Below are 19,119 nucleotides of genomic sequence, written 5' to 3'. Positions count from 1 at the left end.
GGGTTTTCAATGGCTAATCTTTTGGAAGTAGGTCTGCCAGGGCTTTCTTCTGAAGCATTTTTAGATGGGCTTTGGCAGATGGCTCCAACCTGTCCTTCAGCAGCCAACCATGATAACCATTTGCACCAATAAATTACTTAACTTTGTCTCTTCATGAATTTTCATTATAGGAAACATAGAGTATGTATATATATATATACATATATATGTTCAGTCCTTCACTGTTTGAAGAATATGAAAAGTATAGAAAAATCTCGCTCTCATCCCTGTATAGTATTCCATTGCATGATTATACCAAAATTTATATGTCCTTATTGGCTATTACAAAAAACAAAAAATATCCTTGTGTATATGTCTTTAAGATCCTATTTATGCATCTCTGCTTATTACGTACTGACTGGAATAGCTTATTTACAGGGCGTGTTTATGTTCAACTTCAGTAAATACTGCCAACTACTTTTCCACACTGGTTATATCAATTTACATTCCCACCAGCATTATATGTGAGATTCAGTTGTTCTATTTTCTCATCAGTACTTAATATTACCAGTGTGCTTTTTTGTTTTTGCCATCCTGGAATGTAGGTACAAAAAAAAAAAAAAATTTTTTTTTTTTTTTTTGTACAGGTAACAATATATCAAAGTAATTGCAACTTGCATTCCCTTAGTGACCACTGAACTTGAACACGTTGTCATAGTTTTATTTACTTCTTTGAATATTATTTGTGCATTTGTGGTGCAATGAATTGTTTTGTGTAGACTTTCTAGCCATGGTCTTGTAACTCCCATCCAGCTGATTGGGCAGGACGGTGCAGGTAGGGTAATTGTGGTCCACTAAAGGTATTGGTCAGTTTTTGCCACCCTGCTGGGCTTAAGGTGAGCCATCCCAGAGGCAGGAACGAAAGGATCGCACCATCACCAAAGAAGAACACCCAGGTGTTGAGAGACCTTACTTTGGACCCAGGATTCCTGCATTGCAGAGCTACTGGACCCAGGAGACAGAGAGCAAGCTAAAACCCTGAAGACAGTGAGAAGCAGTGGCAAGAGATACAAGCCAGAGACCATGCGGTGGGCTTCCTGGCCTACGGAGCAAGAAAGCTCAGTGTCTTAGGGCCACAGTTTATTGGCAGAGAGGGGTGCCTCTGGGCACTTGTTGGCAGGAGCTGAAAGAGCTTTGTAATGCTTGCCTGAGCAGGGCAGAGGCCTAGGGCCAGAGAGAGGTGTGCCTGTGAGCTCGGCTGAAAAGAAGCTATCCTGATGGAAGAGCTGTATCCTGAGCATTCCTGAGCCTGAATTGTAGTGTGTTACTTCCCTGATAAACCCCATAATTGTGAGTATTGTCTGTGAGTTCTGTGTGGTCATTGCAATGAATTATTGAACCAGGCAGAGATGTAGATAGAGCCATGGGAGAGATGGTTGGTGTCAGCATTGGTAAAGATGGTGGGGAAAAGAGACATGTCTGACCCCTGCCTCATAGGAATCAGCCTTGGGCTGTTGATCTTAATTCTCTTTCCTCCTTGTGAAGAGAGAGGAGGTCAAACACTGCCCCCATGCCATTTTTACAGCAGTGAGTGTTCATAACATTTGCTAAGATATCTGGTTTCTTTATTTACTCAAAGAAGTTTTATGTAAAATATTCTGGATGTGAGTCTTTTGTCAGATATGTGTAGCACTGTTATCTTCTCTCAATCTGTACCTTGTTGTCTTAGTTCTTTAGCACTGCTGTAACAGAAATACTTCAACTGGATGGTTTTAATGAAGAGAAATTTATTTTCTCACTGTCTGGGAGGCTAGAAGTTTGAATTCAGGGCACCAGCTCCAGGGGAAAGCTTTTACTCTCTGTTGGCTCTGGGGGAAAGTGCTTTTCATCAGTCTTCCCTAGTCAAGGAACTTCTCAGTACAGGGACCCCAGGTCCAAAGGATGTGCTATTCTTCTGGCTCTTGTTTCTTGGTGGTATGAGGTCCCCAGGCCTCTCTGCTTGTTAATCCCACCTCATTAATATCATAAAGGTAGGATTTACAACACATAGGAAAATCACATCAGATGAAAAAATGGACAATCACACAGTACTGGAAATCATGGCCTACTCAAATTAATAATACAAGTTTGAGGGACACAATTCAATCCATAACACTTGCCTTTCCATTCTTTTAATGTTGCCTTTTGATAATGACTCCTCTTAACTTGAAAACAGTCCAGTGCATCATAATTTATGTGTTTGGTTTAAGTGGTATTTGGTATCTCAAAGTTATGGCCATATTCTTTTACACTTCATTCTAGTAGTTTTATTGTGTTATCTTTGACATTAGGTACTTTAATCCAACTGAAGTTGACAGTTGTGCATGGTGTGATTAGTGGGTAATATTGTATTAATTTCACACAGATGTTATTGATCCAAAAGAGTTTATTGAAAAGATCTTAATCTCCCAATTCATTTCAGTGTCTGTCTTCCGCATAACTCTAGTGGTCAAGTACATGTGTATCTGAGTCCACCTGAAGAATGCCATTCAGTGTTTTGTTTGTTTACTTATTTCATTATTTTGGGTCTACTGGTACCAAATTCTCTTAGTTCCTGATTTTCAGAAAGTATTTCTGCTTTGCTTTTACTTTTGGAGGTATGCCCTACACAAACATACTAGGTTGGCAGTTTTTTTTTTTTTTTCTTCACACCTTAAGGATCATGTTGGTTTATGGCCACCGTTGTTTCTGTTAAGAAGTTAGATACTCATCTTAGTATTGCTATTTTGGAGGTAATGTGTCATTTTTCTCTAGTAGTTTTTAAGCTTTCTGTTGTCTTTGAATTTTTCATGGCCATACGTTTCACTTGTGTGTGTGTGTTTGAATTTTCATATTTTCCTTACATTTTATATGAGCCAGAGCTTTAACTGTGAAAATTCATTGAGACCTGGGTGGTTGATGATTCATTCCTCTGACATGTAGTTGTGTTTGCTTGTGCCATTCCTCTGAAGCTGCTCCAACCTCCAAAAAAAAAAGAGCAAACTCTAAGTGTCATCGAGTCGATTCCAACTCATAGCAACCCTATAAGATAGAGTAAAACTGCCCCATAGAGTTTCCAAGGAGTGGCTGGGGGATTTGAACGGCTGACCCTTTGGTTAGCAGCCGTAGCACTTAATTACTACACCACCAGGGTTTCTGAATATATATATATATATATACATAAACCCTATGGGGCATTGCATAGGGTCGCTATGAGTCGGAATCGACTCGATAGCACTGTTTTTTTTTTTATATATGTGTGTATATATATATATATATATATATATAGCTATATACATATAGCTTTATTTTGTTTTGTTTTGTTTAATACAATACTCAAGGGTGACAATTTACTCTTTGGGCTAAACTGTTACTTTATTTAAATTAGACTTCAGGGGATAGATTCAACTCAAGGTTTGAAGAGCAACTCAGGTTCATAGCCTTGGGGACTCCTCCAGTCACATTAGGTCCAGTAAGTCTGATTTCTTTTAGAATTTGAAGTTTTGTTCCTTATTTTTCTCCCTTTTTATCAGATTTCATCTATTGTGTTACTGATCAGAACATTCGTTAGTGGTAGCCATACACTATCTGGTTCTTCTGTCTTGGAGAAGGAGGCAGTGGTTCATGTAGACAAGTAGTCTTGTAGCTCAGTTCCTTCTCTGATTCTTGGGTTTCTTTCTTTCTCTTTTGATCCAGATGATTAAAGACCAATAGTTGTATCTTAGATGGCTACTTGTAAGTTTCTAAGACCCAGACACGGTCCACCATACTGAGAGGTAGAATATAAACTTTAAGAACTCTATTTTGCCTATTAAATGGATTGTTACCCCCAAAGCAAGAGCGTTAATCCCGTGAGTTGATTGGTTATGTCTAATTAGTATCATCATCTGTACTCCCCATTTTATATTTTTGGCTGTTATTATTGCAAGAACTAGCATTTGTTCATTCATCCCTTTTCCCTACACACAGCTTATTGACATCAGTTTCATCAGTCATGCTGTGGAAAGTTCACCCATATTCAGTGCCATCTTTCTATCATTTCTATAAACAAAAAGGAACTATTAACTAGAGAGTATTTCTCTCACTCTCTCTCACCCCTGGTAACCAGTAATGAACACTGGTTTCTGTACATTTACCTATTCATGTAATTTCATAAAAATGAGTGATACAATTTTATTTTGTGATTGACTGAATTCACTCAACATAATATCCTCAAGATTCATCCACGTTGTAAGATGTGTTCGGGGCACATTTTTGTTTATCACTGAGTAATATTCTGTTGTATGTATGTACCACATTTTACTTATTCATTCATCCATTGATGAGCACTTGGGTTGTTTCCATCTTTTTGGGATTCTGACTAGTTCTGCAACGAACATAGGTGTCTGCTCATGGCACTTCTATTAGATCACTAGGGTATATATGTAAGAGTGGAATTTCTGGGACTTATGGCAGCTCTAACTCTAGTTTTTTAGTAAAATAAGATTTTTAACTTTTCCATGAATCAAAGCTAGATAGACTATTCCTCTTTTTTTTTTTTCTATGCTGTAATTGAGCAGAGGTTTTAGCTCTGCGGCAATCCTAACCCCATGAGGCATGTCTGTTCCAACTGCTCGCCTTGTATACAGCTCATCATTGGTATCCCATTTCCCATGCAGATCACTACCTCTGAGGCTTTAGGTTACCCTTAGAAGAGCTGTTTGCTCCAACACCCGCTTACCACCCATAATTCTACTCTCAACCCATTTTGAACTCTGTGGATTTTTATCATTCTCCTAAAAGCTAAGATACACTTTTAAAAGTTTTTTAAATCTGTGTTATGCCCTGTACATTTATGTCTTTATGAGTCAATTATTTTTAATGTATATACTGTGCCACATTGCTGGAAATGAAAGTCTTAGGTCCTTTAAAATAAAAACAAGTGATGACAGGCCTTCCTCCCAAGATATATTTCAATTATTATTAAAATGACTTTGTGTATGTACCAAAACCAAAACCCATTGCCACTGAGTCAATTGCAACTCATAGTGACCCTATGGGACACAGTAGTACTGCCCCAAATGGTTTCTAAGGCTGTACTTCTTTACAGAACAGACTACATCTTACTCCTGTGGAACAGCTGGTCAGTTTGATCTATCAAACTTTTGGTTAGTAGCTGAGCACTTAACCGCTGTGCCACCAGGGCTTCTTGTATGTGTCCATATAAACATAATTCAAAACATAATTATATAATTGAAACTATTATTTTAAAACTAAATCAAACTTATACTTTAAACAACCTTACAATAAAAAATTCAAAATAATAACATTAATATAATGTTAAAAAATATTAACTTATTCCTTTATGCAACTGATTAATAGCAATTAACTATTTCTCTTAATCCCTATGCTTATTTCTGGAAGGAACTAGCAAAAGCAGATACGGGCTCTGTTCTCATGAAATATACAAGCTGAGGATGTGAGAGACAATGTACTAATCAAAAGGTTCATGGATGTAAAGTTGCAGCTGTGATGAGTTCCCAAAGACAGTGACACATACAGTTTTGTTGTTATATAATAATTATAATCATACTATATGATTTAACTCAGAAAATTTTCTCTGATACATAAAAGATGATGAAAAACATTCTGAGCAGAGGGAAGAACAAATGTGAAACCCAAAAGAAAGATAAATAATGTTCTGTGTTAAGGGAGTAAAAAAAGGCCAGGGAGACTGGAATGCAGAGAGCCAGAGTAGCATGTTTTGGGAGGCCTGGGAGAGATATCCAGAGGTCAAGCCACACATAATCTTATTGACTACATTACAATGTTCTGTCTTTAACCCAAGTGAAATACGAAGTGACTTGTTTGAGGAAAATAAATCACTTCTTACAAAATATAACTGGTACTGACTATCATGTTCCAGTTTCTATTAAATGGGAAAAAAATTATACATGACTTCATGTAATGACACCATTTCTCCATAAAGATGAAAATGTAATTTGATCTAGTGTCAACATTGAATAGAATGAATGGAAATATAATGACTTATTCCCTTCCCTATCCAGTCAAGACAACCATCCATGTGTGGACAAATTCTTTTTAGATTAAGCCCTAAGAATAATTCATACCAAAACCAAAACAAAACCCATTGCCATAGAGTTGAATCAGACTCATAGCAATCCTATAGGACAGAGTAGAATTATCCCATAGAGTTTCCAAGGAACGCCTGGTGGATTTGAACTGCTGACATTTTGATTAGCAGATGTAGCTTGTAACCACTACCCCACCAGGGTTCCCTAAGAATAATTCATAAAAAAAAAAAAAATCATAGGCTATATAAAATTAAAAACAAACAAATAAAAAAATCCAGCCAATAGGAGCACTGAAGTTTATTTCAAAGGCAATTTCCTCCTGAATAGTTCTTTAGTTAGCGCCTCTTTCACATCCTTGTTCCTCAGACTGTAGATCATGGGATTCAACATGGGGATCACTGTGGTATAAAACACAGCCACCATTTTCCCCTGTTCCACAGATTCTTCTGAGGGGGGCCTGAGATACATGAAGGAAAGAGCTGCGTAGAATATGATAACAGCTGTCAGGTGGGAACCACAAGTAGAGAAAGCTTTGCGCCTACCCTCTGTAGATTGAATTCTGAAAATGGCTGGAAATATGTAGATGTAAGAAGTGAGGATAACAAGGAAAGAATAACTGAAGTTGAAACCAGCCACAACAAACATGGATAGCTCTTTCTTGTAGGTATCAGAACAAGCCAGCTTAATCAGTGGAGGGTCAGCACAGCAGAAGTGATTAATCTCATTGGGGCCACAGAAGACCAGGTTGTAGGTCCACATGATCTCCATCAGGCCAGTGAGAGCTCCATACACATAAGGCACCGTGATGAGGGATGCACAGACACTCTTGGACATTTTGCTGCCATAAAGTAGGGGGTTGCAGATGGCCATGTACCGGTCAAAGGCCATCACAGCCAAGACATAGATCTCCACATGGACCAAGGCAATAAAAAAGTAACACTGCACCAGACAAGCAGAATAGGAAATGGTTTTCTTCTCTGAGAGGAAAATCTCCAGCATCTTTGGAGTCACATTGGTAGAGAAGCACAGATCCACAAAGGATAAGTGGCTCAGGAAGAAGTACATGGGTGTGTGGAGCTGGGCATTGACATGGATGAGTATAATCATGCCCAGATTCCCTGCCACCGTGACCATGTAAATGACCAGAAATAGCAGGAAGAAGACAATCTGTAATTCCCAGTGACTGGTCAGTCCCAGAAGAATGAACTCATTCACTGAAGTGAAGTTACTTCTCATAATTTTCTTGGTTGTGAAGTGAGAACTTTGGACCTGCAGAGAATTTTTTAAAATGGTAAATGTTTTCATATTTTCTTAGAATATTGTTTTGTTTTTCCTCTATGCATTTTTTTTCTTTTCTTTTATATGAATCCTATTTTTCCCCAGTAGGCATTAGAAATAGAGGTTTAATTAAAATCCAAAACCCATTGCCATTGAGTCGATTCTGACTCATACCTACCCTATAAGACGGAGTAGAACTGCACCGTAGGGTTTCCAAGGATTGGTTAGTGAATTCCAACTTTAACCTTTTGGTTAGCAGCCAAATGCTTAACCGTTGTACCACTTCAGGCCCCTTAATAAAAATGGGACCTAATTAAAAGTTAGCAAACTCACTTAAACCTGCTGTTGAATCTCTGTCAATACTCAGCTTCAGGTCTTTATCTTTTTTAATTGTTCTCTTATTTGCCTTTCGTCCTTAATTTTTTTTTAGTTTTCAGCATTATATTTCCTATCCATTTCACATATAATTAATTTATTTTTTCCATTTCACTTCGTAATATGAAATCAACTTTTTTTCTTTTCCCACAAATTTTACCACTAACAATAAATAAGCAAACAGACAAATACCCATCATTTACCTAAATGAAATTTCCAGAAAACTTGAGCAAAGTAGAGCATGTTGTACCAGAGTTCTTTTCCTAATAACAATTATTTCTTACAGGTCATGGCAGATAAAATTCCTTAGGTTTTCTTGTATATGGGTACTAAGGAATAAATTAAAAGATATATCCTAACTCATTCTAAGTAAGATATCCTGAAATCAGTACTTTGTATTTTAGGGTGACTAACTGCAACTTTGGAAAAAGTACAGAAGAAAATAGAATTCTTTGAAAAATTGAGTATTTGAAAATATTTTCTCCTGAACAGAAACCAATGTATATGCAAGAAAACTTTCAAAATCTTCTAAATCTTTTTACAATTAGTTCAAGAAATTTTAGAGAATCTAATCTTTCTGAGCATTGGATCCGAACTGCCTAGTTTTTGGTTAACAGCCATATCTCTTAATTGCTGCACCACCAGGGCTAAAAAACAAACAAAAAAAAAGGCAAGGTCAAAGAAAACAAAAACAAACACACCAGCTTCATCTCTCTTTGTTCTCAAGCTTGGCTTGCTACAGCCAAAGAGTAGGTTGTGATCAAGGGTATGTGATGAAAATAGAAGTGCCTAATTTTTATTCATCTCTTTATAAACTGTGCTTATGCTCCTCTTCCACCTTCTGCCTGCCCATTAGCTGGAATAAGGATGTGGTGTTGAACCATCCAAGATCACGTGAATGAGATCAAAGCTTTAAGGATGGCAGAAAAATAAAAATGAGTACATTGGCATTCCTAAAATCTTTGCAGAGATGAACTGATATGTCAGCTCAGAATTTTACATAAATGAGAAATAAACTTCTAATTTGTTTAAGTGACTGTTATTTTGTTTTGCCCTCACAAAGACTAAACTCATTATTCAGCTAATACTTACACTATAGGATCAGTGTTCAATATTACTGTAGAGTTGACCACTATACAAATAAGGTTAAACTAAATGCAGTGATGATTATTAATTAGAATTAAGTTAACCCTCAGGGGTTATGCCCAAATGCTATGCTATGATGTAAAAATTATTATGATAATGCTTAGTTAGCCCATATGTCAGCTTCTTGAAACCTTAAAATTGGCTTGAACTACCTTTTTTTCCACTCCATGACATTAAACAAACAAACAAAAAATTCTCATTGAGCCGAATCAACTCATAACAACCCTATAGGACAGAGTAGAACTGCCTCACAAGATTTCCAAGGAGTGTCTGGTGGATTTGAACTGCCAACATTTTGGTTAACAGCCAGGCTTTTAACCACTGCACCTCCAGGGCTCCATGCCATTCAGAAAGGCAAAACATTCTCAAATACACAAACATGCATACCAAAAGGGATGACAAATCTATGGAAGGCAGGTGAAATTGACGTTAGACATATCTTTAAGTCCCCCACCTGCACTTCAACCACAAGCGATTTTTCACTGGCTGTTTTATAGCTTTCAGTTTCCACCTTCACAGCATCACTATTTTCTTCCCTCCTTCTATTTCTCACCCCTGTCTCTTTTCTCCTCCGATGACCTCAAGAAGTCCATATTTTTCTCTCCATATTATTCAGAGCAGTTCACCTTTTGTTGATGCATACTCTTAAGCTCAGCTGTAGCTCATCTTTGCCTAGTGAGCATATTAAGGTGTTTTGCAAAACTGATGAGCTTTTCATTTAATAAGAATTATCATACTTAGAAGGATCATGAATTGGCGTCTCTCTGCTTGTGAGTGTACGCATGTATATATATATATAAAATTTCTGTGTGTGTATGTGTGTATATATATATAATTTCTGTGTGTGTACATATATCTATATGTATATATAGATATATATATGTATATATAGATATATATAGATATAGATATATATATATACACATATGATTGTGGCCACAGAAGGCTAGGTGGTAGGTCCATACACTCCCAAGTCCATATGTGCATGTATATAGATAGTTGCTGTTGAGATGACTGAGATTCATGGCAACCCCATTCGTGTCAGAGTAGAACTGTGTCCAAAGTGTTTTCAATGACTGATTTTCCCAAAGTAGATCACTAGGCCTTTCCTCTGAGACAACTCTGGGAGAACTCAAACCTCTAACTATTGTGTTAACAGCCAAGAGCTGGTAGTCGTCATACAGCCAATCAAACTCTTTCCTGTAGTCATTGAAATATTTCTAACCCTGCAATTCTTACCGAATAAGAAACTGGGTCACAAGCATTAACAGTAACACTTTTGTTGGTTCCTAACATACACAGAATGAACATCCCTACCTATAAAGATGAGGAGCCCTGGTGGCGCAGTGGTTAAGAGCTGGCTGCTGCCTGAATGACCAGTGTTTCAAACCCACCAGCGGATCCAAAGGAGAAAGATGCAGTCTGGTTCCATAAAGATTACAGCCTTGGAAACCCTATGGGTCAGTTCTATTCTGTTTGATGAGTCGGAATTGACAATAACAACAAAACTTATAAAGAAATAGAAAAATCAACAGACCTTCAAAAATAGTAATTGAGGGAAATGTGTGCTTTTGTTTATAAGGTTGATTTCATTTCCCTATGGTATTTCTTTAAAAAAAAAAGAAAGAAAGAGAAAATAATCAATGCTGCCAATTACAAGTTCCCAATTAGGAGACAGGCAAGGGACTTTTAACATGGGAATTTGGCATGCACTCCTGGGCATCCTTCTCCTTCACCACCTCCGCTATACAACACAATGGGCCACATTCCAAAGAAATCTCGTCACTCATTCACTTCACTTAGCTAGCAATGCAGCAAGAACGTAACATTTCACACTGCATCATTATTGTGTTCATGTTCTAGTTTAAAAAACTGGCGGGGTATTTTAAGCTGTCTTTGGTTATGTATGGAAAACCTGGTGGGGTACTGGTTAAGAGCTATGGCTGCCAACCAAAGCTCAGCAAACTCTATGGGGCAGTTCTACTCTGTCCTAAATGGTCACTATGAGTCAGGATCGACTGGACAGCAACGGGTTTGTCTTTTTTAGTTTTGTTTTGATTATATGTTTTGTATTGTTTAGATTTGCTTATTAAAAGGCAAAGAGTAAATGAAAGCAATTGGGGAGATTTCTAACTCCTAAGCTCCTTTCTATAGCCACTAACATACCTGGCTTCCCTCATAGTTACTTCGTCTCATTTCATGATTAAACAGCAACCATGATGAACCCAAATTTTTGGTGCTTCCTAGTTTTCTGCAAGCAATATTTAACAAATTCGTTACAACATTTAATGGAAAAGAGAAACAAAGAAAGTATTTTCAATTCCATTGAGTAATTTTTTCACAGTCTCGTCCATTATTTTTAATTAGGCAAATCATTCTATTTTAGCTCCATCCTTAAAATGTACATGTGGACTAACATATCCTAGGCCACTTCCAATTCAAATATTTTATACTTTTAATATTGTAATCAAAGTAAAAATGGGAAAACATAAATCTAGATAGTTTATAGGGAATTTAATAGATACTGTATACATGGAAACCCTGGTGGTGTAGTGGTTAAGTGCTATGGCTGCTAACCAAAGGGTTGGCAGATCATATCCACCAGGTGCTCCTTGGAAACTCTACGGGGCAGTTCTACTCTGTCCTATAGTGTTGCTATGAGTTGGAATCGACTCAACGGCACTGGATTTGGTTTTTGGTTTATATACATGCATATATATATATATATGTATATACTTTTTTTTTTCTGAGACTTTAGTGGAATTCAGCTTATGATCAGCTATTTGGGAATTTAGGGAGGATTTATCTCCATGCACTTTGGGACCTTGTTATCAGGGAATTGAGTAGAACAACACTGAAACTGTAAAGAAACACAGTCACTGCCTCCCTTGGTTAAAACAAGGCTCTTGTTCTTCAAAGGAGCCTTCTCCCCCAGACACATGCTGAAGAATATCTAAAAAATGTATTCCTTTAATTGCATTCCTCGGGCTAAAACATATTGATGGTTTCCTATCTACACAAAATTAAATCTAAATAACTTAGCTAGATATTTCATATTCTCCTCAACTGATAGAGTTTACTATTCGACCTCCCCGCCACTCATGTTCTTATCCAAATTGGCATTCCAGGCACATCCAAGCTATTTCCCTTTGATCAGTTGATTCTGTCTTGGCTCCCATCCTGTACTCTTTGAACTTCCTACCCAAATTTCAAAGCTCTGCTTAATGGTCACTTGACCTGGTAGAACTACCCTAAAATTATTTTTTTCTTCCTATATGTGCACAAAACACATTTTAAAAATACTTCATCTATTTCATTTATCTGAGCAAGTCTTATGGTAAAATTAGCTGTTGGTGTTTCTCCCTGACATTACGCTTCCTAGAAAGGTGGAACCATTTACTAATCTTTAAAACCCATGGGTCCTTGCCTTTGGTGGGTCTCATTAACTATGCGTTTCATTGAATTAATTCAACATGTGATCACAAACATATGAAAATATTCCCAGGAGTTGAAGTGTTAAGCAAGAGCTAATTTTTCCATAACATGGTCTTTCTGGGTGAAATAGGTTACCATTAAATATGGTAATCTTCTAGGGAGAATCCACTCTAGTGTATCCCCAACCGAAGAACATAAGAATAATCATTTTAAATATATTGCAATTTCCAAAACAATGAGTGCTTTCATGTACATTCTGACTTTCTAAGAGTCACAAACATCAGATCATTACATCATTTCTAAAGTGCTCTTTAAATTTCAGGGGAATTAATTAAAAAAGAAATCACAATTAAACAGTTACATATGGGATGTGGGACTTAAAAGATTTAGAAACAGAAAACTCAAGGCTTCAATTAAATATTCTTCATATCCAAAGATTTGGATTACATCATCTACTGAGATATTGTTCTTGACTCTTGATTGGACATTCCTTGAAAATTCATAGAGCAAGGTTTTATTCTGTTGTTCAAATTAAGAAATCATCACCTTCCCTGAAGAAAATCAAGAAAACGTTGTTTGTAATATTCTATAATAAAAAATACATAAATATGAGCCTTTCAAATTATTTATAATAAAAAAAAATTTATTCATGCTTACAGATTAAAAAAAAAGAGAGTCTTATGTAGCAATTCAGCTTTTAATTTCCTCGTATTACATTCTTTCTCTTTCTATGTATTTAGCAGTTTAAAAGAAGGGTCACAAACATATGAGATGGAAACTATTTTAATATTGCTACTCATTCCTTCAAGGAGCATATGTTTCCCTTACCCAATTGTACAAAAATAAAAGACCAAACTCATTGTTGTCGAGTCAATTGCAGACTTATAAGAACCCTATGGGACAAAGTAGAACTGCCTCACAGGGTTTCTAAGGAGTAACGGGGATTCAAACTGCCACCTTTCAGTTAGCAGCCAAGCTCTTAAGCCACCGTATCACCAGGGCTGTAGACTATCTAAAAATCCAGTTAAATTTATAAGATAGAAATCAAAAGCACAGAAGTTTTTCTAATTTACAAAGTTTCCAAATCTGTTGGTAAAAATGTAAACCCAGGACACACATATACTCTTAAGCACACTCTGGAAGTCCATGGCCAAATACGATTTAGTTTCATCCAGTAGCCACAAGGTGGCAAAAAAGGATGCTATTCAAGTTGCCAGCTCTGGAGAAAACAACTGTAATGATAAACCAGCCTATCTGAAGCCACAAATACTGGCAATGGCAAACATAAATCTGCAACACTTTGGATCCAATATTGTAATTAAGCAGAGGGCACATGAGCATGTGATGTGATTGGCAAAGACTGCAGCAGGGACAAAATATGGAGTCAACAGGAATGTGACAATATTATATTGCTCAAACAAATTGGCCAAGGAAATGGTTTTTATGAACAAAAAGTAAACCAGAATTTGTGGGATTGGCAAATTGGTGAGGAAACAGTACAAAGGTGTGATCTGCAGGGTTAGATCCAAAGTTCTGACAAGAAACAGCATACAAATTACTAAAAACAAGACAAAGAAATCAAGCTGCAATGGTGAACAACTGGTCAGTCTCAGGAAGTTAAGTTCCTTCTCTCTGGTCTGATTTATTCTGAACATTTCCAGATGAATTCTGTTTAAAGAAATAAAAGCAGATTAGAACTGAAAAAAAATCATCCACATTTGGCATTTCATCAGTGTGTTTTATTTAAATATTTCCTAATTTTCATTATCTTATGAAGCCAGTGAAAACCCTGGTGGTGTAGTGGTCAAGTGCTACTGCTGCTGCTAACCTAAAGGTTGGAAGTTTGAATCCACCAGGCACTTCTTGGAAACTCTATGGGGCAGTTCTACTCTGTCCTTATAGGTTCTCCACCAGTCGGAATCGACTCAACGGCAAAACCAAAAAAAACTTAACCCAGTGCCGTCAAGTCGATTCCGACTCAGAGAGATCCTATAAGGACAGAGTAGAACAGCCCCATAGAGTTTCCAAAGAGCGCCTGGTGGATTTGAGCTGCCGACCTTTTGGTTAGCAGCCGTAGCACTTAACCACTACGCCACCAGGGTTTCCACTCAACGGCAATGGGTCTTATAAGGCCAATATTATAATTTCTAAAACCAAAAATGAAACCCATTACCTTTGAGTCAAACTCCGACTCATAATGACCCTGTAAGGACAGAGTAAAACTGTCCCTTCGGGTCTCCAAGGCTGTACTTTTTATGGAAGCAGGCTGCCACATCTTTCTCCCTTAGAGTTTACAGTTAGTAGCTGAGCCGGATGGATCCTGGCTGAAAGCAGAGAATACCAGAAATATGTTTACCTGTGTTTTATTAACCATGCAAGGCATTCGACTGTGTGGTTCATAACAAATTATGGATAATATTGCAAATAATGGAAATTCCAAAACAATTGTGTTCGTGAGGAACCTGTACATAAATCAATAGGCAGTCATAAGAACAGAACAAGGGAATACTAGGTGGTTTAAAGTCAGGAAAGGTGTGTGTCAGGGTTGTATTCTTTGACCATACTTATTTCAATCTATATGCTGAACAAATAATTCAAGAAGCTGGACTATATGAAGAAGAACGGGGCATCAGAATTAGAGGAAGGCTCATTAATGACCTGTGGTATGCAGATGTCACAACCTTCCTTGCTGAAAGTGAAGAGGACTTAAAGCGCTTACTGATGACGATCAAAGACCACAGCCTTCAGTATAAATTATACCTCAACTTAAATAAAATGAAAATTCTCAAAACTGAACCAGTAAACAACATCATGACAAATGCAGAAAAGATTGAAGTTGTCTGGGATTTCGTTTAACTTAAATCCACAATTAACACCCGTGGGAGCAGCAGTCAAAAAATCAAAAGATGCGTTATATTGGGCAATTCTCCTGCAAAGGACTTCTTTAAAGTGTTGAAAAGCAAAGAAGTCACCTTGAAGGCTAAGATGTGCCTGACCCAAGCCATGGCGTTTTCAGTAGCCTTATATGTATGCGAAAGCTGGATTATGATTAAGGACGACCAAAGAATTGATGCCTTTGAATTGCGGTGTTGGTGAAGAATATTGAATACACCATGGACTGCCTAAAGAACAAACAAATTTGTCTTGGAAGAAGTACAGCCAGAATGCTCCTTAGAAGCAAAGATGGTGGGACTCTGTCTCACATACTTTAGACATGTTATCAGGAGGGATCAGTTTCTGGAGAAGGACATCATGCTTGGTAAAGTAGAGGGCCAGTGAAAAAGAGGAAGACCCTTAACAAGATGAATTGACACAGTGGCTGCAACAATGAGCTCAAACATAACAACAATTGTAAGAATGGTGTAGGACGGGGCAGAGTTTCATTCTGTTGTACATAGGGTTGCTATGAGTCAGAACCAACTCACTGACATCTAATACACACACACAGTTGAGCACTTAACCACACACACACATGCACATGCACAGTTGAGTGCTTAACCACTGCACCATCAGGGCACTTTTAATCTCTAATTTTCATTATTTATTATTTACTTACTTTTTAAAAAAATTTTTTTATGGAGCACCTACACGTATGAGGCTAAGCAATAAAGAATTGTTTTTAAAATCTGACCTCGTGACATTTACAGTATCACAGAGACACAGGCAGTAATCAAATAATCAAACATATAAGTGTATTATCTACAAAGAGTGATAAATGCATTAAAGGAAAAAATACATAAAAGTGAGAGAGGAAATTGAGTCTCAGATAGGTAAAATTACTTCCTAGTTAATGATAAAAGGAAGCTTTCATTTGTGTTGAGTCAATACTGTATTTTGGGCACTGCACTGAGTGTTCAGTATATATTAATCTATTCTTTCTACTTAGAATCCTTATTTGAAAGCACTATATCTTCATCTTATGGAGAAAAAAACTGTTGAGTAACTTGTCCAGCAAATCTGATTCCAGACTTCCTGCTCTTAGCTAATACTTCAGCTGATAAACGATGGAGTCAGGATCTGACAATACAGCTCACTGTATTCAACGAGTTGAATTTGTCTAAACATTATAAAACAGAGCATTTTCTCACAGTGAATTACATTACTCAATGTGCATGCAGCTGTCAAAAACTTGATCGACAACATTTTTGGAAGACAGGAAAAGATTGTACTCATTGCATGATTTTACCTTCAGCAAAGTGTGATAGAAGTTTAGTGTAGTAGAGAAGAAAAAAATTGAAGCCAGCAGGTTTGAACTCCATCTGAACAATGTGATTTTAAATTAATAATCAAGTTGTGAGTCTCCATTTACTCATTTTTTAAATGAAGATTACAATACTGAACTCTTTGTGTGGTTGGGAGAATTAAGTGAAACAACATATATTAAAAGAGTACCTGAACTTTGGTAAACATTATTCTTTCTTTCTCTCCCTTTTGTGAGTGCATGTGTCTAAACCTTCTTTGGATATCCAGTGCTTCCAAAAAATTACCTGATATATGAAAAAAAGTCTTAGGCTCAGAGCATTACCATTCCATTCACCACTTGATTATTTAAGAGAAATAATTTTGTCTTTACATTATAGCTTCTCATGATGGATTCAAAATTGATTTTGCCATAAATGTTAAATTTGGATCCAGTTCTTGTAAAATATCTTTTATTAGATTTATAAAGATACACTGTGATTTTATTTTGAAACCACATTTCTTCTGATCAGTTTTCGAAAAGCTTGTTTCACGTCCTTGTTCCTCAGACTATAAATAAGGGGGTTCAACATAGGGCTTACAAATGTGTAGAAAACAGCAATGATTTTAGACTGCTCCACTGACTTCTCCGTGGGAGGTCTAACATACATGCAGAACAGGGTCCCATAAAACACAGTCACTGCCACCAGGTGGGATCCACAGGTGGAAAAAGCTTTGCGCCTGCCTTCAGCAGAATGCATCTTCAAGATGGCAATGAGAATGAAGATATAGGAGATGAGGATTATGAGGAGGGAGTTGGAGAGGTTAAATCCTGCTATCACAAACATGGAGGTTTCCTTAATGTAAGTGTCAGAGCAGGAGAGTCGGATGAGGGGTGGGTCAGCACAATAGAAGTGGTTAATGATGTTGGAGCCACAGAAGGTCAAGCGGTATGTCCACATGGTTTCCATCAGGCCACTAAGAAACCCATAGACATATGGACCAGCAATCAGGCAAATACAGACCCCTTTGGACATCTTGCTGCTGTAAAGCAAAGGGTTACAGATGGCCATGTACCTGTCATAGGCCATTACAGCTAGCATATAATATTCAGTAATCACCATGGCAATGAAAAAATAACACTGAATTAAACAAGCCACATAGGAGATGGTTTTCTTGTCTGATAAGAAGTTCACCAACATTTTGGGAGTTACATTAGTAGAATAGCATAAATCCAAGCAGGACAAACTGGCAAGAAAGAAGTACATGGGGGTGTGGAGATGTGAATCTATCCTGATCAACACCATCATCCCAAGGTTCCCTCCCACAGTGATCAAGTAGATTAGCAAGAACAGCACAAAGAGGATGGGCTGAAGGTCTGGATGATCTGTTAATCCCAAGAGAATGAATTCAGTCACCAAACTATAATTTCCTCTGGCCATTTTCTTAGATAGCAGTGTTGTTCACTTAAAAGAATTGAAAATAAATTAAGAAAATGAATGGGAACTCTGTCCTATGATTCTACCCTTTCTCTTTCCTTCTCTCTCTGTCTTGTTCTTCCTCTCCTGTTCACCCTTACACAGCTATTTCTAGAGAAAGTCTGAGAATGTAAGAGCTGGTAGGCCCCAGAAAGCCATGGCCCAGATTAACTGGATGTATACTGTGCAGGTGATTCTTAAATAGAATGGTTCTTATGCAACCAAATTGTTTTACAGTAGAGAAATCATGACCTGAAATTTGCCAAAATATGGGTTGAAACACCAACTTCCAGGTGTAATTCACTATAAAGTCATCATTCATTGATCCCAGGGCTTATTCATTGAGTCCAGGACTAGTCACAGACAAAGCAGTGACATGTTTTCAGAAAACACTCATACAGTCTTTAAGAATGGTTGCAATATTAAGAGAAATAACCCATAGAAACTCTACAACTGAAAATTGCTCTTCCTATCAGCTGCAGTAGAGAGCCTATAATTAGAGCATTTCTAGGGAAATTCTGTAAGCCCAGTTTTACTGCTCCAGGATTCAGGAGACAGTTCCATTTTTATGTGAATAGACCAAAGATAAAATCCATATATTTGGAAAGAATAAAGGCAAGTAGGAATTACTGATGAAGAGTTTTTTTAGTTAGAAAATTATGTATAAATAAAGCAAGAGAGACATGGATGGGGAAAGGAGAGTCCCCAAATTTTATATCCTAGTGTGTTTTAAATCATAGTTTTCATATCCACTTAGTATCTTCATTTATCCCAGAAAGCATTTAAGGAGCTTAAAGTATTAAAAAAAAAAAAAAAAACTTTTCAAATTTGTGCTGATGGTGGACCACAAATTTGACTCTAAGCTTTCTAGCGGCATGTGCAAATTGTTCAACCTTCTTTTTTATAGAATTGTATTGTCCAGAAGTTATAAAAGAACTGATCAAGATGTGTAGACTTATATGTTGTACAGAATTCATATTAAGCTATCAGAATAAAAGTATTAAACTTTTGGATACTATTATAATTTTGGGTAACATTGAGTATAATAAAATGATAAAATGAAAAATTATTGTGCCTGGAGTCTGGAAAATATTTTTTCATTATGTATTCTCAATGGTGTCATGTATTACTTTACAAGTAATGCAATAAAAGAGATA

The 19,119-nt window shown here is 37.0% G+C and overlaps 1 protein-coding gene across 1 annotated transcript; it reads right to left on the bottom strand.

The window, feature by feature from the left end:
* Positions 1–6,368: 6,368 nt before the first annotated feature.
* LOC126080733 (olfactory receptor 5M8-like) lies at positions 6,369–17,926 on the bottom strand. Its single transcript, XM_049891912.1, has 2 exons — positions 17,327–17,926; positions 6,369–7,313 (listed from the first exon to the last, which is right to left on the bottom strand). Exons 1-2 carry the CDS (start codon positions 17,924–17,926, stop codon positions 6,369–6,371), a joined length of 1,545 nt encoding a protein of 514 aa, XP_049747869.1.
* Positions 17,927–19,119: the final 1,193 nt, after the last annotated feature.

This window comes from Elephas maximus, chromosome 7 (genome assembly GCF_024166365.1).
Source record: "Elephas maximus indicus isolate mEleMax1 chromosome 7, mEleMax1 primary haplotype, whole genome shotgun sequence".
Classification (NCBI taxonomy): Eukaryota; Metazoa; Chordata; class Mammalia; order Proboscidea; family Elephantidae; genus Elephas; species Elephas maximus.
This window is presented reverse-complemented; position numbering and strand designations above follow the sequence as displayed.

Bases quoted from the DNA above. Each gene is read 5' to 3' on its own strand.
- LOC126080733 (XM_049891912.1), bottom strand. From the start codon at position 17,926: ATGGCCAGAGGAAATTATAGTTTGGTGACTGAATTCATTCTCTTGGGA. The intron at 7,314-17,326 runs GTGATAGCAGGA...TTCACAACCAAG, and splicing joins TTAAGGAAACCTCCATGTTT to AAAATTATGAGAAGTAACTT.